Source organism: Odocoileus virginianus, chromosome 11 (genome assembly GCF_023699985.2).
Source record: "Odocoileus virginianus isolate 20LAN1187 ecotype Illinois chromosome 11, Ovbor_1.2, whole genome shotgun sequence".
NCBI classification, from domain to species: Eukaryota; Metazoa; Chordata; class Mammalia; order Artiodactyla; family Cervidae; genus Odocoileus; species Odocoileus virginianus.
Window position 1 is genome coordinate 17,466,928 of NC_069684.1, and position 26,965 is coordinate 17,493,892.

At 47.8% G+C, this 26,965-nt stretch overlaps 1 protein-coding gene across 1 annotated transcript in view; it reads right to left on the reverse strand.

The window, feature by feature from the left end:
• CACNA1E (calcium voltage-gated channel subunit alpha1 E) overlaps positions 1-26,965 on the reverse strand; it is a 520,667-nt gene that overhangs the window by 385,637 nt on the left and 108,065 nt on the right. Inside the window, exon 2 of the mRNA XM_020908964.2 lies at positions 22,258-22,693. Within this exon, the coding sequence (XP_020764623.2) occupies positions 22,258-22,679 (422 nt within the window). The 5' untranslated portion in view covers positions 22,680-22,693. The remainder of the gene's footprint in view (positions 1-22,257; positions 22,694-26,965) is intronic.

A 26,965-nucleotide genomic window follows, 5' to 3' on the forward strand; every position in this document is an offset into this window, starting at 1 on the left:
TCTCGCTTCTCTTACTGATGGCTCCTGGATCACTCCCAAATTAGTTAATGATGCTTATTAATTCTTTATTTCCAGGTCGGCACATGGGAGACCCTAACCAAAGAAATAGAAAAAATTTATCAAAAACCTACTGCATAGCACAGGGAAATCTACTCAATGTTCTGTGATGACATAAGTGGGAAGAAAATCCAAAATAGAGGGGATATGTGTATGCATATAACTGATTCTCTTTGCTATACAGCAGAAACTAACACAACATTTTAAAGTAAATATACTCCAATAAAAATTTTTAAAAAAGAAAGATGCTCATCAGTGTCATCTATACTACTGGAAAACTGGAAATATCATAAATTAATGATAATTATCTGGTATTGATAACATGATACAGTTGTTGTTATTTAGTCGTTAAGTCATGTCCAAGTTTTTTGTGACTGTAGCCACCAAGCTCCTCTGTCCATGGAATTTCCCAGGCAAGGATAGAGTGGGTTGCCTTTTCTTTCTCCAGAGGATCTTCCCAACTCAGGAATCAAACTCACATCTCCTGCATTGGCAGACTGATTCTTTACCACTGATCCACTAGGGAAGCCCCAATATGATACAGTATTAACCATTAAGATATGTTTGAATGGAGACTAGGGAGGGATAAATAGGCAGAGCACAGGGGATTTTTAGAGCAGTGAAAATTTTCTGCATGATATTATTAATGATGGATACATCATTATACACTTGTCCAAACAAATAGAATGTACAATATCAAGAGCATAAAGAATGAACTCTAAGGTAAACTATGGATTTGGGGTGAATGATGTCAGTTAGGTTCATCAAGTGTAACAAACTTGGTGGGGGATGATGATAACTGCAAGGAGATCAAATCAGTCAATCCTAAAGGAAATCAGTCCTGAATATTCACTGGAAGGACTGATGCTAAAGCTGAAGCTCCAACACTTTGGCCACCTGATGAGAAGAACTGACTCATTGGAAAAGACCCTGATGCTGGGAAAGATTGAAGGCAGGAAGAGAAGGGGACGACAGAGGATGAGATGGTTGGATGGCATCACCGACTTGACGGACATGAATTTGAGTAAGCTCCGGGAGTTGGTGATGGAGAGGGAAGCCTAGTATGCTGCAGTCCATGGGGTCATGAAGAGTCAGACATGACTGAGTGACTGAACTGAACTGATGATAACTGATAACTGGTGAGGCTATGCAGATGTGGAGCAGAGTGTATATGGGAAAGCTCTGTACCTTTCCCTCTATTTGGTTCTGAACCTTAAACTGCTCTAAAAATAGTCCAAATAAAAATATGATAGGGGAATATATTTTTAAAATACCTAGTGCTGGGAAAGTTGGTAAACCATTTACAATAAAATGAAATTGAACATTACCTAAGAACTTAGTAAATTCCAGATGGATTAAAGATGTATTTTTAAAATATAATTAAAACATAAATGAATATTTCTCTGGCTGAAGAAACAATATGTCTTATTCCACAGAAATTTAAAACTTCAATATATTAAAAAATTAGAGGAATACATAAACTAAGGGAAAATATTTGTAACATAATGACAGAAAATTAAAACTTTTCATGAACAGAGTTCTGACAAGTCAATAAGAAAAATGCAAATAGCCAATATTTTAAAAGGAGAATAGAACATGAATAAATAATTCAATAAAGAAGATGAACAAATGGGCAATAAGCATCCAATCATTAATAATCAAATAGGACACCATTTTTTATCTAACAAGTTTAATTTTTCTCTTTTTCTCCCTTCTTTTCTTGCTAATGATCAGCATAAGTAAAGGTACAGAAAACATGTCTCTCACTGCTGGTGGAAGAATAAATTGGTGAAACTTTCAGTATGGAGCTATTAGGTAATTTAATGCAATAATTTCACTTCTGGTAATTTCTCCTAAGGAAATACTCAGAACTACAGTCAAAATGATGTATTCAAGAATGTTCATTGCAGTATCACCTGCATATAATTCATTCTCCCCACAGCAGCTCAAGAAGTGTTTGTAAAAACCTGCGTCAGTCCATTCCAGTGGTGTGCTGGTACTTGTTAACAACAAGCTCCCTGGAAGATGAAAGCCTTGATTCACAGCATCTGCTCCAAATTTCCATGGTGTAAATCCTCTCACCATGGCCATTTAAATCACCAGTGTGATGTCACCAAACAATTAGTTGGGAAGGAATGGGCATAACCGCTCTCGCGAGCCCACATGGGCCAGGTCCAGCTCACACCACTGAATATGTGTCTCTCCCCCTCACGAAACCCTCCAGTGGAGGATCCCTGACACTGTGCAATAAAGTCGATACTCCTTGCTCTGTCCCCCACAGTGCTCCATGATGAGGTGGCCCCTGTCCACCTCCAGGACCCTCCTCAAGCCCTCTTTGCTCACTCACTGCTTCTGAATTTTGATGGAATTTCCCAAGCTCACTCCCATTTCAGAGCCTTCTGACTTGCCCTTGCCACATTTTCCCCTGTCACTCAGATCACCTATTCAGGAAGGTCCTCCCTGACCACCCTACCTGAAGTTGCCACCCTTTAATTCAGTAAATTATCTTATTTTATTTATAACCCTTATGACCACCTGAACTTACTTTGTTTGTCTTACCTCTCCACTAAAATTTAAACTCTATGAGATGACCCCTGTCGAGTCATGGTTACCCGTGCCCTTCGCAACATTTAAACGAATTCTTGGCACCTAGGAAGATCTGAATAAATATTCGCTGCATATTGATAAGCTGATTCCTTTACAATAGAGAAAAAAATTTTAAGCACATAAATACCCAATGATAGGAAAATGGTAAAACTAACATTTGTTGATCATTATTTGCCAAGTACTGATCATTATTTGCCAAGTACTGTAGCAAACGTGTCATTTGTTCACTCCACTTAAACTGTACAAAACTCTAAGGGGTACTATTGTCCATTTTACAGATGAGGAAATACCCAGAGAGGTTAAGTCATCTGCCCAAAGCCACACAGAGCCAAGTAAGTAAGTCAAGCCCAAGTCAGCTCCACAGGCCCACCGAGATCATCTAAGATTCCAGGGATGGGGTTAGGAAACTTCACTTAGACCAATGAGCCCAGAAACATCCAAGAGCTGGTGCTCACTGCGCTGAGATGCAATTGAAATAGTTTCTTATTTCACAGTTGGCTGCTGTTCTCCTTATTTGCACTTCTCTTAGTCAAGAACTCTTTGGGGAGGAAGAATAAGCAGGAAAACAGGAACCAAGTTTCTATGAGTCTCTATCTTAACATCAGCATAAAAAGCCCCAAAATCTTCCCCTGAACTTCAGCCATTAGCCATTACAAATCTAATTCTCAAATAATACTTAATGGCATTATTATATTACTCACAATATAATGAAAAGTGAAAGAAACAAGACACAAAACTATATTCTGCAGGAGCTCAATTTAGGGAGAAAAAAAAAAGAAATTAAAAACACATTTGTATGTATCTAAAATGTTTCCAAAAAGACCAGAGGGGAAAACATATCAAAATACTGGCAGTGTTTGGATTGGAGTGATTGGATTATGAGTGATTTTTATATTCTTCTTTATACTCAGGTGATCCCAATTGCTTTGCAACCAACATGTCCTTTTTAATGAGAGGTAAAAAAAATCTACATCATTATGTTTTTTAAGCGGCTGAAGATTTTAAAGGCAATGAAAAATTGAGAGAATGTTAAACAGCCCAGATAAGCAGGATTCAGTTCAGTTCAGTGGCTCAGTCGTGTCCGACTCTTTGTGACCCCATGAACCACAGCACGCCAGACCTCCCTGTCCATCACCAACTCCCAGAGTCCACCCAAACCCATATCCATTGAGTCGGTGATGCCATCCAACCATCTCATCCTCTGTTGTCCCCTTCTCCTCCTGACCTCAATCTTTCCCAGCATCAGGGTCTTTTCCAATGAGTCAGCTCTTCGCATCATGTGGCCAAAGTATTGGAGTTTCAGCTTCAACATCAGTCCTTCCACTGAACACCCAGGACTGATCTCCTTTAGGATGGACTGGTTGGATCTCCTTGCAGTCCAAGAGACTCTCAAGAGTCTTCTCCAACACCACAGTTCAAAAGTTCCTCAGCACTCAGCTTTCTTTATAGTCCAACCCTCACATTCATACATAACCACTGAAAAAACCATAGCCTTGACTAGACGGACCTTTGTTGACAAAGTAATATCTCTGCTTTTTAATATGCTGTCTAGGTTGGTCATAACTTTACTTCCAAGGAGTAAGTGTCTTTTAATTTCATGGCTGCAATCACCATCTGCAGTGATTTTGGAGCCCAGAAAAATAAAGTCAGCCACTGTTTCCACTGTTTCCCCATCTATTTGCCATGAAGTGATGGAACCAGATGCCATGATCTTAGTTTTCTGAATGTTGGGGGACTGCAAATATGGTTTCTCCAGGATCAGGCTGAGACAAGCCTTGTGGGGAGAGACCTCAGATTCTTAAGCTGAGAAAAGCAGCAAGGGAAGTCACAAAGGAGGTGAGCACAGACAGGGGATGGTGAGGATCGGTGACAGGGCAGGTTATCCTCCAAGGGTTGGTCCTCTCCCCTGACACCAGAGGAAGGTTAGGTTCCAGGTCAGGGTAGAGTTTTAGGTTCTTGTTTCCCAATTCCAATATAGAGTGGGGATCCCCTACAATTCAGCTCAATCCTGACACTATCCACCCAGAGACAGCCTATGATTCCACAGGATAAGGGTCTAGTACTACAAGACTTCTCCCTACTCCCCGACTTCAGACACCAATCAGACACCCAGCTTGTTACCTGTGCTTCTGACCAACAAGTGTCCCATCACCCACTCCTGCAAGCCAACTGCAAGCCCAGATGTTACCTGCACTTCATTAAAAAGCATGAAATATTGCCATTTTCAACACCATGGATGGACCTGGAGAATATCATATTAACTGAAGTAAGACATATGTTATGATATCACTTATACCTAAAAATAATATAAATGAATCTGTTTACAAAACAGAAACAAACTCACAGACAGAAGACAAACATGTGGTTACCAAAGGGGAAAGGACGGGTGAGAAGATAAATTAGGAGTATGGGATTAAAAGATATGCACTACTATACGTAAAACAGACAAACAGCTAGAATTTACTGTATAGCATAGGGCTATATTCAATATCTAGTAATAAACCTATTATGGTAAATAAATGAAAAATAATATATATATATTACAATCTCTTTGCTGCATACCTGAAACTAGCACAACTTAAGTGAAAGTCGCTCAGTTGTGTCCAACTCTTTGTGACCCCATGGACTATACAGTCCTTGGAATTCTCCAGGCCAGAATACTGGAGTGGGTAGACTTTCCCTTCTCCAGGGAATCTTCCCAACCCAGGAATCGAACCAGAGTCTCCTGCATTGCAGGCAGGTTCTTTACCAACTGAGCTATCAGGGAAGGAATCAAATACACTTCAATTTTTAAAAGGAGTCATGATTTCTTCAAAATGATGAAATGACATCTCTCTCAGATTCTGACTCAGTATGTTATGATCAAAACCAAGACTAGCAAAGATGATGTACCCCTGCACAATTTCAGTTCCTTATTCAAGGCCAACAATAACAATCCTCTATTCAAATTTACTTTTAAGGTGAGTTTACCTTTTGTTTTACTTGTACAGTTTGAATCTTTTTTTTTTCTTTTTAGCAAATGGTCATTAATTTCTACGTGAAAAACTGAGCAAGAGGCATATTCCTTTGGAATATCATTTTCCTCTTTTATGTATGTAAAATAAATCACTTATAATAATTTGCAAACAAAAGTGTTGAGGCTGGTGTGTGTGTATGAGTGTGTGTTTCTGGGTGAGAAGAGTTCCATAGCTTTCCTGGGATACTTGAAGGAGTCCATAACCTTGAAAAGTCACCCCAGCTCCAGATCTAATAATGGCTGAACCTAAAGAAAAGTGTCAGCAGCCTTCTTCCTCTGTGACAGTCTTAGTCCCTGAGCTCTCTGTTGTTGCTATTTAGTCACTCAGTCGGGTCCAACTCTTTGCAACCCCATGGATTCAGCCTGCCAGGCTCCTCTATCCACTGAATTCTCCAGGCCAGAATACCCGAGTAGGTACACTTGATCTCAGACTTCCAGCCTCCAAAGCTATGAGAAATAAATTTTCGTTGTTTAAAAGCCACCCAGGCTATGGTGCCCTGTTACAGCAGCCCAAACTGACAAGCCCAAGACTGATGATAAACATTTGTGCAAATGAGATTTAGCACATCACAAGGGCATAAGAAAATATGCAGCTTATTGGTAACGGTAAACACACAGAAACAACAGACAGAAACAACCCTGAGACACCACTGTCCTTAATCCCAGGCAGATGAAGGGGCATGCCAGGCTGCTGGGTGACAGGCCCAGGTCTACCTAATCTTAAGCACTGCCAGCTCCCACCACGCTCTGTGCCAGAAGCATCTGAGAGGACCCTGTGATGGCAGGGCCCAGCCCGGATGCCGGGTAGGCGATCCTGGCCAGACCCTCCACCAAGAGGCTCCAACCACATCCATAGGTGTGGGGACAGGTCGGAACAGAGAGGCAAGCCCCCACAACAGACGAGCGCCCTGGAGAGAGCAGGTCCTGGCTGGTGTTCTGGAAGGTCCTGGCCAGCTCCCATGTCTCTGCTCAGAGGCAAGTCTGCGCTGTGTGGCCAGTGGGATACGGCGCCCTCCCTCTGACGGCGCAGGAGCCCTCACAGCAGGGTCGTGGATGCTGTGACGCGCCCCGCCTCCCGTCAGCACTGCGGGGCCTTTCCTCCAGCTGCTCAGACGCTGTTGGCACGTGGCCCGCACTGTCAGCCCCCTCGGGGACTGCTTTAGCTGCGCTGTCCCCCTGGACCTACGTTATGACACCTTCCAGGGGCCAGTCTGCATCTAGGGTCTGCTGAAGAGGGAAGAGAAAGGCCTGGCCTCTTCACCGCAGCTCAGGACAACTCTGGAAGACCCTCCAAACTCTATAGAGTCCTCCACCACCACCCCATGAGGTCACCTAAGGCCTTTGTTGAGATGCATCGCAGCCCAACTTCTCTCTCTGCCCAATCCTGCTTCCTTCCCTTCCTCTCCCAGGGTGTCGATCCCAAGAGCACCCTCCCACCCTGGCATACACATCCTGCACATTAATCCTTGTCTCCAAGTCTGTTTCTGGGAACCCGGTCTGCAACGAGCAGCCTCCACCACCCTTGCAGCAGCGTGGGAGGCCCAAGAGCGATGCAGGAGGAAGGGCAGGTGTCCTGGGCACCCGGGGATAGAGGATGGGCTGGAGAGAGCCTGGACCTCAGCCACACCAGGACCAAGGGCAGGAGGAGGCGAGGCCTGCAGCCCAGCCCCGAGGACCTGACTCTGTCTTGGTCACATGGCCCCCAAGCGGCTTCATAGCTTACTTGGGAAGATGGGGAGTGGGGAGGAGCTGGGAAGGAACAGGGCTGAGTCTCAGCCAGGTGGCCTCAGAGATTTCATCTGGAGTCCATCTGTCAAAGAACGTACAAACATGGGGAAAAAATTATTTTTATCAAATTAGAGTTTACATCAATACCAAACTAAGACTAGCTCTATATAATAAAGGGAGGAGGGACCAGAGGCCCAGAGAGGTGAAATGACTTACCCAAAGCCACCCAGCTTCCAGGTGTGAGAGTCTGGATGGAAAACAGGCCGTCAGACCTACAATCTACACTGAGTCATCTGGCCACACTGCTTCAGACAGCAAGCAAGGGCAGTTTCTAATCCGTGTTACAAACAGAGCCCAGAGAGGTAAAGAGGCTTGGCCAGGGTCACACAGCTTCTTGGTGACAGTCTCCTGTACAGAAGCATTTCCTTAGCAACTTTACACAAGCCTGGGGCTGTGCCAGGGCCAGATTGAAGGTTACACCACCTAATCCTAAAGGCTAACCGCCTAGGAGTGTGGTGAGAGACGACCGCAGAGTCAGAACAGTATTTATGTTGAGGCAATCTTCCTGGGCCACCTCTCCCTAAAGGGAGCCTGTAGTTTGAGGGCCAGGCTCCTCCCTGAGACAATGACCTCCAGCACAGCTCAGCACGTGTCACCTGGACCCGCACACACCAGCCGGTACCACCTGGGCAATAACGGCCATCCCTGCCTCCATCCCCAGGCCCATTTCCATCCCACCCCCCCAGGAGGCACACAGGGTTCCCAGGAGGAACTTCTGAATTCAGCCAGCCATTTGCAAGAAGGCACCCACTCCACCCAGGAAGGCACCTGGGCTCCCTGCTCTGCACCGGATACCCCATGCTGAGGCACAAGTGTCTCCGAAGCATCACCCTGGCTCTAGATGAAACCAAGGCTGTCAGCATGCTAATTAATGAGCGGAGAGGTTAGGCACACAGAATGACGACTAATGAGTCCATCTCTCTGTTTCCTGCTGGCGTATTATTAATTCATTGCGCCTCTCCGGTGGGGCCAGAGAGATGACACAGACTGAGAAAGTTCACATTTCAGTTTGCAGCTGAGATGAGAGGAGGGGTTTGAGGAGAAGCGCCACTCCTCAAGAGGTGAGGGCACAGTGTGGGAAAGCCTCCTCCACCCACCGACCATCTCCTACAGGAAGGAAAGCACGTGTTACGGCGGCCCAATCATGGCGGGTGGCAGGAGCATGGCTTGTAATTGACAAGCAACTGGAAACTGCCAAGGAGAGGGGCTGGGTGAACAAACTGTAGTTCCAAGGAAACTGCACCTAAGGAATACTATGCAGCATTAAAGAGACACCGTGGTCATCTTTCTAGAAACCGCCAAGGAAATATATCCAAAATAGAATGTTAATTTTTAAAAAGCAAAATTAAAAGCAAAATGCAGACCTGTATGTTATATGATTACATTGTCACCACAGAAGGAAAGGGAAGGATAAATGCTCCCAGCTTCAGCACAGAAATAAGGGTGAGAGAGTCACCACAATGGATGGTAGCCAGGAGCACTGTGATGAGGGGGGAGGAGGGGTGAAGATGGACTTGACCTCAGCACACTCATGCCAAGTACGTCTGGCCATCCTACCCCACACCAAAGAGCGAGCCAAGTAAGTATTTCTGTATGTTATTTCTGTACCCTGAGAACTCTAAGAAAGAGAGTTTACCTAACTCCTCTCTGTATTCTTTATAAATCTGGGGAGAGACACAGCTTTCCCATCACTGTGATCAGAGGTGATGAGCGGAACAGTAGTGAGACTGTACAGCGCTGCAGGGGGCCTGCACAGGGCTTCCCAGGTAAGAGGTGGAGTAAGAAAGATGAGCAGAAGAGGAGCCTCCCTGTGTGTATTTATTCCTTTTCCACCATGGGCGTTGCAGAACAAAAGAGGAAGAGAGAGGTGGGGAAAGGGGCCAAAGGCAAAGAGGGGAGGAACAAGGTGGGGGTGAGGGAGCCAGCCTTTCCAGGCGTATCCTGTGCTGGGAGGAGGCGCAGCCACTGAAAATAGCACAGAGGCCAAAGGTCACAGTAGACTGGCCACAGGGCCTAGGACAATGTGCTTCTTTCTCATTAAACAACAATCTGAACCAGACAGCGAAAAACGGACTAGTTCAAAGTTGGGAAAGGAGTATGTCAAGGCTGTATATTGTCACCCTGTATATTGTCATTATTTAACTTATATGCAGAACCATATTATGTGAAACATCGAGCTGAATAAAGCTCAAACTGCAATCAAGAATGGACATGAGTCTCCGGGAGATGGTGAAGGACAGGGAAGTCTGGAGTGCTGCAGTCCATGGGGTCACAAAGAGGCAGACACAACTGAGCAACTGAACAACTGCTTTCTCATCGCCTCATGTAATCTCTCATTTAAGGCATTTAAGGTTTTTAAATGTCTTGCTTATCACAGTATCTGGAATATTGTAAGTGGTCTGTGTGTGTGTCTGTGAGCATGTGCACGTGTGTGTGTATGTGTGTGAGGTCTTCAGCACTGAGCATTTCCTTTTCTCCATGTGTCCTCATCCATCCTGTCACTGCCAAGGAATATTTGTCCCTCCCTTTCCTTCCGTCATGACAATGCAATCATATAACATACAGGTCTGCATTTTGCTTTTAACTTTGCTTTTTAAAAATTAACACTCTATTTTGGATATCTTTCCTTGGCGGTTTCTGGAAAGAATACCACAATGTCTCTTAAATGCTGCATAATATTCCTTAGGTGCAATTTCCTTAGAACTACAGTTTGTCCACCCAGCCCCTCTCCATGGCAGTTTCCAGTTGCTTGTCAATTACAAGCCACGCTCCTGCCACCCTCCGTCACCCCTGTGATGTCAGGGGTGTCACTGCACCCCTGACTCATTTACAGACATGCATCCAGGTGAGCGAAGCGCAGTGCGGGGTAGTAAGGGAGACAGCAATCCCTGACAGAACTGAAGCCTGAATCCCTGCGTGCTCCTCCAGCCCTGCCAGGCCCTCCATCTTCTTGCCTGGATGTCCTTACCTGTGATATGACGGGAGACCCCTAGGCTGCTCCAGCCCATTCCCATAGCACTCTAAAAAGCTTCCAAGTGAGACCATGGCCGCACTACACAGAAATGACCATGAGAGGGCACCATAAAACAGGGAAAATTACCTTGAGAAGGGAAAAGTGTGATAAATTGTGCAGCTAACACTAGGGGGCACCCCTTTTACCATTTTCTTCAAAAAAAAAAAAGTGGGGAGGGGGGGTGTTTGGGATTGAATCCCTTTGTATCTTGACATGTCCAGGAGGCTGCACGTCTTCTGAAGGTAACCAGGCGGGGACCACGCTGGCAGAGTGGAGATGGCCGGGTGGTGGGGAGGAGAGACTGGTTCACCTGCTCCTCAAAACAGACAAGACCCTGATGGTGCCCTTAAGAGATGCAGAGTCATGGACTTGACACCTGGGGCACATTAGGACTGAGCGCTGGGCTACAGGGCCACACACTCTCCTCCCCTGCCCCCTCCTCCCTGGCTTGCCCTTGAGAGGATGAACCAGGACCACAGAGGTTCATCTGACCCCGCCAAGTGCTGGCTCCTGGCTCCATGCCCTGGAGAAGGTGACAAACTGCTGTCCCTTGGGGTAGCCGGTGGCTCAGCGAAGGAGCAGAGGGGTTGTGGGGGCAGGGCGGGGGAGTCACCAGATACTGTGGGAGGGGCTGGGCGCCTGCAAGCGGACCCCACTGCTCACGTTCCCCACAGCCTGCCCTCCGAGGGACGCTTTCACAGAACTGCCGGAAGGTCTGAAGAAGAAAAGAAAATGTAGGGGAAGGAAAGTCACTAGAGAACAGACCTAGAAAGAAACTATTTTCTTCTATTTTTTTAATCCCTGGAGGGGACAGGTTAAAAAAGAAAATCAAGGATGGGTGCTGAAGTTCCCCCAAAGGGCCATCATAAAGCCAGTTTCTCGGAGTCACCAGAACTGTGTCAGTTCCTGGGGGGAGGTGGAATGCTCTGCATTCCAAGAAGGCAGGGCAGATGCTTGCAGGTCCCTTGTTGGCTCATGGTTTCCAAACGTGCTGTTGGCTAGTGATAAGGCAGTGTGTTGAAGGCTCATGGTTTCTGTGTTCCATTGGCATATGTTCTGGTTTCTGAAAGTCTGTTATATATACTACCACCCTAACAGCCTGCAATGCTTCATTTTGAGCGAGGGGGTGGGACTCTGCATGGCTCCATGCTCAGGTGCCTTTGGGGCCAAGCTGGACCTCTAAACGCAGGACGCCGCCCTGTCTGAGGCCGCAGGGAAGTCTGGGGGTGGCAGTGACCTTCCTGCCCCTCCTCAAAGCACATGGATTTGTACCATATCAGATCATTCAACAAAGCACCTCTATTCAACTCAACAAAATGCTGCCCCATGCCCTTCTGGCAGTGGCATCCTACAGACTCTAGCATTCTAAGAACTGACCCCGAGGAGCCTGAGTTTTGCCACCAAGTGGCAGCATGTGGAAGGATGTCCCCAATTAGCCTGACTGGTTTCTCCATGGTTCTGTAAAAGTTCAGAGAAAAATTGGCCCCGTGACTTTAAAAATTCAGCCAGAAAGCTTCAAGGTTGAGATGTCTTTTTTTTTTTTTTTTAAACAGAATTCATCACGGATGTTGAGTGTGGTGTGAAAGCTGGTGAGAATGCTGGTGGCGTGCCTTAGTTACCGTCTCTCCCAATCCGGATGCCCAGCCCCGCGTCCCAGGATAGCACAGCTGCAGGGCTGTGGCTGGGATTCGCAGGGCTGGGTCCTCCGAGCCTGTTCACTCACCACAGCCCACTGACCTTGCCATCTGAAGAACAGCTGATGGAAAGCGCCAGCAGCCACCCAGCCCTCAGGACCTCGGTTTCCTCATCTGTAAATGAGGCAGCTGGAGCAGATGGTAACGAGCAAGACGATGACGATAGAGCGGCTGGTGTGCAGTGACTCTTTACCACGCGCTGGGCACTGTTTATTTCTTTTCATCACCTGAGAGCTGCTGGGGTCCACTGACACATGTGGTTGATCCCAACCCTGACTGCACCTTCTGTGCCCCAGACTTCAGCAAACTCCTATGCCCTGCTATAGACACGGATGGCAAGACAAGGCTCTGGAAGGCGAGGAACCCGATGTTAGGCGGGAAACAGCCAAGCATGGGCTAAGTACTTTACATGCTCTTCACAACAACTCAAAAAAGGTCACTGTCCTCATCCACAACCTAGCAAAGGAGGAAAATGAAGCTTTGAAAGCTAGAGTATTCTTCCCAATATCCATAACACATGGTTCAGTGTGATCAAAGGAAGAAGGTGTGAAGGAGGATGGTGCCCAAATGACCTGCAGCTTAACCCACCTGGGTTTTCACAGCCCATGAGGCTCCACACCCCAGGGGCTGGACCCTGCTGTTGACTCAGAATCCCTGTTCCCTAAGCTCCCTGGACTAGACCCCGCAACATGTCTGGGGGCTGTCAGAGGCCGGGTGAGCATCAAGATCATAATTATAACCACATCAACTGCACGTGGAGCAATCATCCATTCATTCATTCACTCATATATATTCACTAAGAGTTTGGCTGTCGGGCACTGCACCCAGCACTGTGACTATGGAGGGGACATGGCTGCGTGGACCGTGGGGGAGGCAGCTAACCATGTAGGGTGATGTGACCCAGAGTTACCAGATGTCTAGTTTAGACCATGTGGTGAAGGTCAACCTCTCTGAGGAGGTATCATTTTAGCTGATGTGAAAATGACAAGAATGGACTGATATTGTGAAGTTCTGGAGAAAGGACATTCGAGGCAGAGGGAGGAGCCAGGACAGAGAGATAAGCAGGCCCAGGCCTGGCCTGAAAGTGAGAGGTGAGTGACACTACAGAGAGGAAGGAAGACAGTCAGATGGAGGAGGCCAGAAGCCACCCCAAAACCAGGCGGGGTGGGACTTGGCGAGCCAGAGAAAGGAGCTCAGATTGTACTCTGACTACAAAGGGAAGTTATGGCACAGAACACCGTGTGGGTGACATCTTTTATCAATGTCCCTGTCTGCTGTGTGAACAGACACATTCTGGATCACCAGGAAGCAGAGACGACGGAGAGGTCGGGGGGAGGCTGCTTCAGTGCTCAGAGTGACAGCGATGCAGAAGAGACTGCTGGCCGTGGGGATGGGAGAGTGCTCAGGCTTGGAATATGTTTGGCAGATGTCAGGGCTCGCCAGTTGATTGGAAGCAAGAGGAAAGGGAAGAAGAAGAAATAAAGGATCATGAGAGTCTTTGGCGTGAGCCACGGCATAGATGTAGTGCCACCTACAGAAATAGGAGGGCTGAGGGGCCGGTGGGGTCAGGAGAGGGTCAAGGGTTCTGTTTTAGCCACATCAAGTTCTCAGTGCCAGTTAGACCATAGTGTGGAGGTGCCAGGCTAGCATTTGGCTGCAAGAGTCTTAGGGAATCTACATTCGGGAGCCATCTCTATACACATGGACCTGGTTGAGGTCATTCAAGGAGGCTGTATAGGCAGCTCTAACACCCAGAATAACCCTGGGGCTCACCAACATTTCAAGGACCTACACCAGTATATGTGATAGAATAAATATGGCCAAAATTTACAATAGATCGGCAAGTTAAATATTATGACTCTTCTCCACTCTACAAAATGCAGAGAATTTGCCACCAGTCCCAGGTCCCACAGTTTACAAGTTGCATCACAAGGATCAACCCCACTACAGTAAGTCCCCTATATATGAGTGAGCTCCATGCCAAGAGCACCTTTGTGAGTCCACTCTGTTCATAACTCCAACAAAGGTAGCCCAGGTATCCAACGAATACATCAGCTATACAGTATTGTACTGTAGCAGGTTTATAGTTTCACACAAATAAGATGTAAAAAACACACAAAAACATAAAGCATTTTTAATCTTATACTGTAGTACCTTGAAAGTACAGTAGTCCAGCCTAACAGCTGGCAGAGAGGGGCTGGCATTGAGCAAACAGGCAGGAAGAGTTCCTGACCGGAGGAGGGAGAGGAAGCAGGAGATGGCAGAGCTGAGAACTGTCAGCAACGGGAGGCGGAGGGCACACTGCAGTTTCACTCACGCCTAATGCTGATAGACCACGGGTTGCAATTTGCAACCTGTTGCAATTTGCAGGTCCATATGTAGGGGAGTTACTATAGTTTGAACTGGGTTTCTGTCACTGGCCTGTGCTTGAAGTCACTGTAGGGGACACTAAAGCAGGTGGAATGCCTCCATGGAACAAGATGGGCTTCGTTAAAGACAGAGGGCCTGGTGTGACACCTCATTAGCCATTAGATTCTGGACAACTAACGTAACCTCATCAAATCAGACTTTCCCAGTGCAAATCACTTCTTTTTTTTTCTTCTGCAAATATCTATTAAGAGCCTATTACATGCCAGGCACTGTGCTAAGTGATGGAGACACAATGGGCGTCAGACAGACATCCCTGCTCTATACAGTCTGGTGGGGGAGACAGACATGTAAACAGGCAATTACAATATAGTGCAATAAGTACTATGATTATGGAAATACCTCTTCCGTCTTCATAGAATAAGTTGCAGCAACCTACGCAGACTTGAAAGTTACACACAATTTCTTTTCTTCCACCTCCATATGCAATAATAGTCCCATATGAAATGTTTCCACTCTTTATAATAGTACCTATGATTTCCATTGGAATAAATAGCATGCGCAGCATATAGCCAGTACTCCATCAATAGGGGCAGTGGCTATGACCACTTGGGTTCTTTGACCTAACATCACCTCTGACTTTGTGGCTCATTTTTCCCTTTTGTAAATTAGGAATAACAGTAGCTGGTTCATAGGGTCATAGTAAGGGTCAGATGAGATAGGATGGATGAAAACATCTTGGAAGCTGGAGGGAACTATATTAAAGCATTACTAACACATGGTTTCACGCCCACTCGCTAGAGCTATAAAACAGTGTTAACAGAAAGGTCTCATAACCTGTACACTGGGTCCGAGGAAATTTTTTAATAGGTTCTTTGGGAAATAACATTCTACACAAGAAAATCTGCTTTATCCAAATCACCTACCGTCTGTCCTCAGGAAAACGGAGATCTTTTCCTTGAAGTCTCCTCCTACCCTTCCAACATCCCCTCCAAGCATTTGGCTCCCCAAGGCAAGACCAAAAATGCATGCTGGAAACTGCCCAGGTTGGTTTCTAGGCAGCTTCGTGCATCACCAGAGTCCAGAGTCTGTGCCAAGAAGGCGGGATTGGTAAAAGCTGGCAGTGTGTGTGGTGTGGGCTCTCAGCTGTGGGGGCGGTGGCCAGGGCCTCGGAAGGGGCTGGAGCTGGTGGGGGAGCAGAATGCCGGCAGGGCCACCGACAGAGCCTCCTTCCTGATTTCCTACTACAGCACGCCTATGCTCTGCAAACAGGCCAGGCGGCCCTGTCCTAGTGCCCGCAGGAGCCTGTCTGTGAAATACAAGTCAGGACAAGCCAGAAGAGAGAAGAGAAGGGTCCATCTCTCCAAGGTGCACCACAGACACAGGGTCCTGAGCAGCCTGGAGGGAGCGCAGGGAACAGACTCCCTACTTCCTCTGCTGATTGTTCAACTGGAGGGCCTTGTACAGTCAACAACCTGCACAACCGCACAGCTGACCCAGAGAACTCAGCTGCGTCTTTCCCTGGAAGCTAGCTGATTGGAAGGGTTATCAATTCCTTTCAGAGCATTTCTCTCATCATTCATTCAACAAACAATTATGAGCCAACTACTCATGGGACATTATTCTATACACTAAAACTAAACAAAGTCCCCACTTTCAAGAAGCTTACTTTTCAGTGCAGGGAGACAGACATACACAAATACATGTGTGTGTGTGTGTGTGTGTGTGTATACACATGTGTCTCTGTGTGTTTGTATGTGCATTTATGTGCATAATGTCTGTGTTGGGAAAACAATAGTAAAGGCTATGATGAAAACTAAAGCATAATAAAGAGACAGGGTGACTCTGGGGAGGCAACTCTATAAAGGGTCAGGAAGGGCTCTCCGAACAGAGTGCTCAGTGGAGTGGGGGCTGACCGATCAGATCTGCAGGGAAAGACTCCCGGGAGAGGGAACAGCCCAGGCGAGTACCCTGCAGTGAGGTGGGATCAAGGAAAGGCGGGAGGCAACACAGCTGGAGCAGATGAATGGAGGAGAGCTTCAGAGATGAAGCCGAAGATGCCCGTGTGTCTTTGTTGGGGAGAAGTCAAGGCCGAGGTCCAGCAGGGAGGTCGGGCAGAGCCAGGTAGACTGTGCTAAGGACTGGGGTTTGCTCTGTGGGCTGAGAAGCCACAAGAAGGTTCTGAGCAGAAGACCAACGACTCTTCCATGGAAACTCTACGCACTATCTTTCCAACTCCTTTGTAAATCATTTCTTTAAAGAACAAAAAGGACCCTTCACTGCAGTGGGGGTGACAGGCTCCAGCAGGGAGGCTAGTTAAGAACTGATTGCAGTAATCGTCCTGGGAAAGTTACTCAAACTTTCTGTGGCTCAATAGCAAATCAGGGGCTATTAACAGTACTAGCCTTATTCAATTAAAAGGTTTAAATGACTAAAGTGTTTAAAACAGTGCTGGGTAGCTAGTAAGTACCATTTAAGTACTTAAGGCATAAAAAAATTAAAATAAAATCTAAATTTCATTAAATTAGTTAATTTAATTAATAAATTAATGCTGGACCAGAGAGACAGTGGGAGACAGAAATATGATCTGCTACATTTCTCAGGGACAGTCACCAGGGATTGGCAAGCATCTCGGTGTGAGAGAAATCTAGATGATTCCAACATTTCTGGTCTCAGCCACAGAAAGAGTGTAGGTTCCATTGACTGAGATAGGGAAGAACATAGGGGAAGCAGGTTTGGGGGAAAGTTCATAATTTACCATTGTACGTCCTGGCCTTGAGATGCCTACAGACACATGAGAAGATGCTAAGTGGGTAGCATTTAAAGTCAGGGAAGGAGGACTTCCCTGTTGGTCCAGTGGTTAAGACTCCCCACTCCCAATGCAGAGGGCCTAGGTTTAGATCCCTGGTCGTGGAACTAGATCCCACAAGCCACAACTAAGCCCTGGCACAGCCAAATAAATAATATTTTTAAAGGTAAAAAGAATTAAAAATAAATTTAAAAAGTTGAGGGGAGGGGTCCTGGCTGGAGATAGGCGCTTGGGATTCCCCAGTGAACTATGGTAACTGAGGGTCTTGGGATTCACCAGTGAACTATGGTAACTGAGGGTCTTGGGATTCACCAGTGAACTATGGTAACTGAGGGTCTTGGATTCACCAGTGAATTATGGTAACTGGGGGTCGGGGCTGAGATCACTCAGGAAAAGTATTGGGAAGGGGGATGGAGCCCTGGGCCCTTCAAGGTTTAGAGACTGGGAAAAGCAAGAGGAAACTAGTCAGAGAGACCGAGGAGCAACTGGCCCAGGTGGGAAGAGAAGAGCGTTCAGAGAGATGGCAACGATCAAATGCTGCTTCCGCTGCCACCGTCTTCAAAGAAGGTGGACGTGGAGAATCGCCCACTAGATTAGCAAAGGGGAGGACCACACAAGCGTGGTGAGAGCTTTGTCTGGGACAAAAGCCTGATTGGAATGGGTTCCGGAGGGAACCAGCTGTAGGAGAAAAATGAGAGACAGAGCACACCGACAAACAGGCTCATCGTGTTCGACGCGGCACCAAACCTCCACATGGAGCGTGACGAGGGGTGAGTCCACTGGAACAAGAGGCATGGCCTGAACAGGGGTCTAGATGCAGAGGGTGGTCACTGTGGACCAGAGGTCATGCCAGCCTCTTTGATTGCTGCTATTTTCCTAGTGAAGTGGGAAGTAACTGTGGTCATGAGCTAAGAATAAGCTGGCTTATAAGGAGATGTTGGGGTTTGAACATAAAGGAAAGAGTGTGTGAAATTATCTCTAAAAGAGTGTGATAGTGGATGAAAAAGGAAAAGTAGTGAGATTTCATAAAGGAAATCAGTCCTGAATATTCACTGGAAGGACTGATGCTGAAGCTGAAGCTCCAATACTTTGGCCACCTGATGCGAAGAACTGACTCATTGGAAACGACCCTGATGCTGGGAAAGATTGAAGGCAGAAGGAGAAGAGAGTGACAGGATGAGTTGGGTTGGATGGCATCACTGACTCCATGGACATGAGTTTGAGCAAGCTCTGGGAGTTGGTGACGGAGAAGGAAGCCTGGCTTGCTATAGTCCATGGGGTCGCAAGGAGTCGGACATGACTAAGAGACTGAACTGAACTGAGTGAGATTTCTGGGCAGGACTAAGGGTGGACCTGGTGTGGGGGTCACAAATTTACAGAAAAACAAGTGAGCAAGACTGTGAGTTATGCTATAGTAATGTTTGACTGTCCACGTGCAGGTGAAGAAGAGATGGCAAGTGAGATTTAAGCAGGGTTGGGGTTTTGCCAGGCCCATATAATGGAACACCAGAGGGGAAAGGAAGTTGAGAGTGAAAACAAGGAAGTGACCATAACGATGGTGAAGCATGAAGTAAGCTACTGACCAGCTAAGGAGGCATCCAACATCCTTGCCCTTGGCTGCTAATTAGCTCTACCTTGGAAGTTGGCAGGAGAAAATCTTGAGAAGGTAGGAGACCTCAAGTGCAATGTCACTATTTTTCTCTGGAGAGTATTTTTGGTGCTTACAATGGAATTTAATTTGATAAGATGGGAAATGAGGATACGGTTGGGGAAGGGGCAATGACAAAGTAATAGGATCAAATGTCTGTGGATGCCAGTGAGATTAAAGAATCTGGGGACTGGAGCATCAGAGGGAGGGAACCAGACAGAAAAGAGAGGGTAGTCAGGCAGTGTGTGTTAGTTGCTCAGTCGTGCCTGACTCTTTGTGACCCCATGGACTGCAGCCCACCAGGCTCCTCTGTCCATGAGATTTTCCAGGCAAGGATACTGGAGTGGATTGCCATTTCCTTCTCCAAGTCAGGCAGTAGGATGCTTGAAATTGAGATCATGGAGCAGTGCAGTTACGACATGGTCTACACTGGCCAAGGAAATGAGGCCAGCTGAAAGTGTCGAGTTAAACCATCACATAGATGAGGTTAAGGAACCAAGAGGCCAGGGTACAAGAAGGGTCATCTAAGTGGATATGGAACTAACCAAGAACTGCTGGCAGGAGAAGAGATGGGGAGAGAGGCAGTAAGCAAGAGCTAAAACCTTCCTGGGATGAAGGAGTGCCTGGGAGTCTGCAGATAGATGCACAGGGAAGGAGTAGCAGGTGGTGTTGTCTGATGCCATGAGCTCCAAACTGGCATTTTAGTACAGGCGTGAGGAATAATAGTCTGGAAGCAACAATGGCAAGCAGGGAGTCACCTACCCCACCTCCAGGCTCAACAGTACCAAGCAGTATGGGAGGGAAGACAGCCGCCACATGACAGAGCTGCAGATCAAGCAGCATTCCTGGGGGAGAGGCAGGGTCCAGTTAGAACAGGAGGTAAGGGGAAAATCCAGAGAAGGCTCTTGTTGATGATGGAACATGAGTCCTAGCGAGTGCAATATCAGGGTTTGGGAAGTGGGGGAGGAACGGGAGGTGGGTCAGACTAAGGCATGGGCCTTTCGGGGAGGGAGTTTGTGGTGACGACAAAGGCTTGGTGGTGTTAACCATGGAGATCTCCCAACAGACTGCAGTGAGTGTTGGGGAGCAGGGAGTCTGGGGCCATGCCACTGTCTCTATCACCTCCCATTGCCTCTGCAACACACTCCAACCGGGTCCTGTCCCCATCACCCTCCTGAAACTGTTCCCATTAAGGCCACCTCTGCATTGCCAAAACCCACGGATTCCTTCTCCACCCTCATTTTATTTGACCTTTCAGAAAATCTCACACAGATGATGACTCCTTCCTTCTGAACGCACTCTTCTTTTCACTTCTTTGTCTCTGTATCCTCTGGCTTTTTGCCTGTCAGCCTGGCCACTCTTCCTGGCCTCTTTGGTGAGTGCCTCCTCTATCATTTCTCTTAAAGGCCAACATGTCCCCAAGCTACTAGTGTGCTCCCCGTTTCACATTTTCATGGGCTCGCCCTGATGAAAGCACAGTCTCTCCTGACTCCCGCTGCCACTCCATCCTCCAACTACCAAACCTAAGACTTATGCACATATTCCCAGCCATGGTGAAGTAGCTTTTTCAGTGAGTGTTGTAGGAATTCTTGAGTTAGGTCACACGGCAGGCATTGAGTGACATGAAGAATGTGCAAGACAGTCTCTGCCCTCAAGATGTTCACCATCCTCTTAAGAAGATGAGACGGAAGTGCATAAAAATATAGTACTTCTGATTATGAAAAAAAAATACCAACAAGCAGAGCTGGACCATATTCAAATGGTCATCTACTTCCTCCTACTCAATTTTAAAAGCCATGATGAGATTACTTACTACCTATAAGGCCACCCTGGGAATCAGACCCAAGTCTCTCAACTCCTAGGCCAGTGCTCTTGCCATGACATCTCAATGGGTGGTTGAGATCAGCAGTTAAGTACCATGAGACCTAAAATAAAAGGCAATGTGCCTTTGAAGTTAGGGGCATGTATTCTGAAACCAGACTTTCAGGGTACAAATCACTAGTGAACCTCAAACCACAGTAACCATGCAGTAATAATTACCTTGGGAGAATCAATTTCCCTGTGCCTTGTCAGTTAAATGTGGACAATAATTGTACTACCTCATAGTAAGGATGAGGAGTAACATGAGTTAATACAGGTAAGGTGCTTAGAATGCCACTGGCACTTAGAGAGCTAAGTGAGGTTTTAAAGGCTAACACACTGGAAGGTGATCAACAGGAGAGAAAGTCTGTTAAGTGCTAGGTACCCAGTTCCTCTCTGAACTCCAGGAGCCTGGCACATGTCACCAAATGAATGAGCTAATGAACATTTAACATCTATAGTAAAGCAATACCAGGGATCACCTCCATCGACCCCCATTTGCACCATCCAGGATGTCCATCAAAACCAGGGAGGTAAATTCCACCATGATCAGCACTATCAAAAAAACCCTAGTGCTAGCCTAACATCTACTAACTCAGTCCAAGGCAAGAGCAGATACAGACGTACAAATCTCAGGACATGTATTAATAAACAGGCAGAATAAACACTGGCATCAGAAGGACAAATCAAAGTCCCTGGGTGGGATGTAAATCTGGTGTCATTGAGAATTAAATGAAATACTAACTTCCTTTAATTTATGACTCCAAGGAATAAAATCCCAGTTCTCAATAAGCGTCAGTCAGGGTAAACATGGCCCAAGACAGAACATAAATCCTTTGACTCTACACAAAAAGAAACAAAGTAAGGGTGGGGCGCGAGGGGAGAGGTTGGAATCTTGGTCAATGTCTTCTATGCATTGAACACTTGCCCCCACATAAAATCACTCACTCGATAATATACCAGAAAGAGGAGGGTTAGCAGCAATTCCGGAGGGAAAAAACGAGATAAGTGTTTCACATTTTGATAGATTCTCCATGGTCTACAGAGCTCCTCTTTTCAGGAAAGCTTGGGGTGTGAATCAGACCCCGGGTCCTGATGCCCAGGCTCTTGGTAAACTAGATGCGCTTGGGAGGGGACTTGGGGGTGGGAAGAGTAGGGAGCGGCGCTTTGGACATCCTCAGACCTCGGTGAGGTTCCAGGAGCCTGTGGCTGGTTAGTGAAATGGATCGGGTCTGACCTCGGAGACCTACCTCGGAAGGTCAAGCCTCTCTTTTGGCCGCAGCAGAGATAGCTCCATCTGCCTCGCTGGGCCCATCTTTTCCCACGCGACCCCACGCGCCCTCGGCTCCTCCCTGGCCCCGTGCGCCTCGCTCCCACCCCGCCATCCCGGGTACTCACTCCCACTCCTTGCGCCGCGCCTGCGGGGTGCTCTGCATCTTGTGTGCCTCGTGGGCCTTGATGATGTCCCGCTGCTCGATGAGGCCCCCGCGCCGCCGCTTCATCACCTCGGGGCTCACCGGCAGGAAGGGGCTGGAGCCGCCCTCCCAGCCTGGGCCCTCGCCTTCCTGCACGGGGAAGAAGTTGTCGAAGCCGGCGGCGGCGCGCGGGGAGGCCGGCAGCATGCCCGCCTCGTCCGAGGCGTCGGCCTCGAGCAGGGCGCAGTGCTGGGGCCGCCATGCCTCCTCCTCGGGCAGGGCCAGGACGTGGCGGCGGTGGCGGCGGCCCGCGGCCCCGGGCTCAGGGCTCCCGCCCGCAGCCAGGCAGAGGGCGGGCTCGGGCAGCCTGCGGCCGGGGCTCAGTCCACGCATCTCGGGCACCATCACAGAACATTGCTCTGCGCGGGGAGGTGGGCGAGAGATAAGGGGTGGGAGGGCAGGGAGGGGAGGGGTGGGCAAGAGAGAGAGAGAGAAGAGAAAGAAGTTAATGACGTTGTCCTCTGGGGCAAGGCGTCTGGCCTGGCCCAGAAACTGGCACACAGTTGGCGCTCAATAAATGATTGTTGCACTCCAGAGCGCCCATCCTGGAGCAGGCTGTGTGCCAGGTGCTGGCAATAAATGATGGCTGAACTTGGGAGCAACCACTGTGGACCACGCTGTGTGCCAGGTGCTGGGTGTCTAGAGTTAAGAGAAGCAGGTTTGATTTTTGCCCCGTGAGCTTCAGTCTGGCACAGAGAGCAGAAGTTAAAGGCATGATTATAGGCAACTGTGATCAATGTCTCAGGTTGCTGAGAGAAGGATACCAAAGGCTGTCCTTCTCAGTCCCACCTTGACAGCTAGCTGGCCATCCCAGCCTGTCCGTGGTGAAAGAATCTCCTTACTCCTCTTCCCGGGGACCCAGCTTTTCTGGGGAACCCACCCACCACCTGCTCCCCTAACTCTCATACTCTCTCTGGCGGTGCACGTTATTGATGAAAACTGGGTTTCATACAGGTTCCTTCCTCACTCGCATATGCTCATTCGAGCAGGGTCTGGGGAGCATGTGTAGAATCAGGTGCACTGGCCGGCTCCCTTGAACCTGGTTTTCCTCTTCCATGCCAAGGAAGATGTGGCCGGATTTGCCTCTGTGAGACACACTCATTCAATCAACACTGACAGGGCTAACCACGAGTCTGGCGCTGGGCACGCCAAGATGAGCTGGATTTAGTCCACATCCTCCTCCTTGGAGGAACAGGATGAACATGAATTTGACCACACAGCCTGATGTGCTGTGAGTGAGGTGGGCCTGATGGCTATGTGAGCCCATGCACGGGTCCTGAAACTGAAAGACTGAAACTGAAAGACTTAGAAAGAGTTCCCATAGCAAGTCTGAGGTCTGGGGGACAATCCTGAATTGAGAGAACCTGAACTTACCATCTTTTCCAGACCTCTACCTCCTGTTTCCCTCCCTGCCAAGAGCCCAACACTGTAGAGCCCAACACTGTAATTCGCAGCCTCTTCCCCATCCACGTTACAAACCACACCCCTAGTGACATAGCTGGCACAAACAGGCCCTGTGGCTCCAAAAAGTGCCATTGGGCCTACACACTGGGCGGAGCCCAGGTATCCACACCACTAATCCAGGGCTTAGTGAGCACCTATGATGAACTGAGGGCGAGGCTGGGCCCCCAGGGAAGACATCTTCCCAGACCCTGCTCCGCCTTCCCCTGTCTGGACTGCATACCAAATCACAAATCACAAAACCTGAGAATATTAAAATGGGCAGGAATCTTAATGGTCAAGCCATATCATTTTACAGGTGAGGTCCAGAGAGATAAAGAGTCTTGCTCAGACTAGTCATACTATAAATAAAAGAGCTGGGAAAGGCTCAGGTTTTAAATTTAACTCACAGTTTTTTCCACTAGATTGATCACACTGCCTCTACCCCATGAAGCAGAATCCATAGATGCCCCTTCAACCCCCTCCTCATTACATTAAGGAAGCAGGTAGAAAAGGCAGGATGGGGATATCCCTGGCAGTCCAGTGGTTAAGACTCTGTGCTTCCACTGCAGGGGGGGTGGGTTCTATTCTTGGTTGGGGAACTAAGATCCCACATGCCTCAAGGTGCAGCCAAAAAAATTTTTAAAAGGCAGGATGATTTTAGTGCATAGGTGATCAAGCCTGATATGAGTGTCAAATAGACCCTGACCTCTCTGGGGAGCAGGCCAGAGGTATCTTCCTCATTTGTCTCCTGCATTTCTAGCATGTGGACTGGTCATCCCAGCCTTGCCAGCACCACACCCAACAGCTCAGGGATATAGGGCAGGAGGACCTGGGATGCACTGACCAGCCTTAGGTACACAGCCACCAAGCTCAGTCAAGAGGGCAGGGGTGAGGGAGATAAAGGGTCCCGGATAAGCTTGCAGGAGAGGAGAAATGAAGGGGAAAATCCGTTTCCAATCCTGCACACAGTTGGGTGGGTCCCTAGAAAGAGTGATTCATGTTCCTCACGTTGTCATCCTGTCTCAACTCTGCTTGATGGATTTTAAATTTATCCTTCATTCCTACAATGTTTAAATGTCTCTCCCCCACCACACACATGCACACACCCCTCCCCGGCTGCTCCCTGTCTCTCCGCAGGCTTTAGCACCACCAGAAGCCCAAGCAGCCTCGGGTTCTCTGCAGCCGAGAGAACCTTCCTCATGTCCCCGCTTGGCAGAGGCTCCCGGACCACCCTCCCAGCTCCCACCAAGGACCTGGCTCCTTGTCTCTGATTCCTGGCCCACCCTCTCCCTCCTCACTGGATTCCCCCTTCCCAGACACGCTGCCAACTTGAGTCACATCTTTTGCCAAAATTACAGCAGCAATAATATGCACCGCAGCGCTTCTGCTTCAACGGAATCAATTTTACGAATATCAAAACATGAAATTATCTCATCTTTCCTTTAAGAATTCCTGTTAAACAACCCTTCTATTATTGATATAAATGTTCATCATGGGAATCTGTCGCCCCCACTGCCTGCCAAGCTGGCCAGTCCCCAGGTCTGGCTATCATCGAGCTGAGAAAACATCTTTCATCTTAGGAAATTTAGATGAGACGGAGTCTGCATCTTTCAGGGAAGGACATTTGAATCTACTCTATACTTAGCTTTTCTCCCAGCCCCCAAATTCTGGCATTCTTTGAGTACCTTGAGATCAGAGATCTTGTCTGGATTTATCTTCCTATATCCAGACCCTAGTACTAAGTTCAACATGTAGGAGACTGTTGCGGTGGTCGCTGATGAGGGCTTCTCTCGTGGCTCAAACAGGAAAGAATCTGCCTGCAACGCAGGACACCTGGGTTTGATCTCTGGGTCAGGAAGATTCCCTGAAGAAGAGAATGGCAACCCAGTCTAGTATTCTTGCCTGGAGAATTCTGTGGACAGAGGAGCCTGGTGGGCTACAGTCCATGGGGTCACATGGTGGTCGCTGATAACTGTCAGTCAAATAGCCTGGTTATCCCCATCCTGGGCATGTGGTAGGATGTACATCCTGGCTCCCTATGGGTCATGTGACCATGCTGACCTGTGAGTTGTGAGTGGAGGATATATGTCATTTCAAGGCTAAGCACTTAAAGCCAGTGTGAGACCTCTAGATCTAGAGGGACAGGTCCATTTTCTGTAAAGGACCAGATAGTAATTATTTTAGATAGTAATTATTGCAGGCCATGTAATCTTTCTTGCAAATACTCAAATTCTGCGATTGTAGCCTGAAGCAACCAGACAATGTGTAAGTGAATGTGTGTGACTAGGTTCTGATAAAACTTTATTGATGAACTTTTGTAAACTTCACCCTTTCAACTGGACCTCTTGGACACCATCATGGCCACTTAGTCTGTGTCCACAAGTTCTATAGAACAGCAGGAAAAAAGAGGGGATAGAGACCCACAAAACAGAATGGAGGGTGGACACATCAAGTGAGAAGCTTCCTGAGGGCAAAGTTTCTGTGCTGTGGGCCCACCCGCAGTCTCTAGGGGAAGGAAAACAGGCCCTGCTGCTCCGTGATAATGGCTCAAGAATGAGCTCATGAAAGCCCCCAGGGCACCTATCTTACTCCACTAAACTTGCCTTCCACTTACTTCTCTTCTTTTTCCTTGTTGGTTTGTTTGACTAATATGCAAGGTGGTGGTGGTGGTGGTTTAGTTGCTAAGTCATGTCCAACTCTTGCAATCCCGTGGACTGTAGCCCGCCAGGCTCCTCTGTTCATGGGAGTCTCCAGGCAAGAATACTGGAGTGGGCTGCCATTTCCTTCTCCAGGGGATCCTCCTGACCCAGCAAGGTATGCAAGGTACGGGATCTTAAATTATGGGGATCCTGAGGAGGAAGAAAGTTTAGGCACACATTTGTAATCCAGCAGCCCCATTAAACTTATTTGTCTCCCCTTGTTTGTCAGGTCACATAGGGAAGCAGAGTGAGGGGTCTCCTTTCCACTCCTACCCCCAAGCACCTTGCACGGATGAAAATGCTCGAGCCAGTGGTCCACACTCCTGCCTGCCTCTGAAACTTCCCCTCTCTCCCCTCAGAGCTAAAGTCAAGATCTTCCTCCCAAAAGGAACAAACTCTTTGGGCCATCAGGAGTTTTAATTTTAGAGGCTTCCCTGATGGTTCTGTGGTTAAGACTCCATACTTCCAATGCAGAGGGGCAAAAGTTCA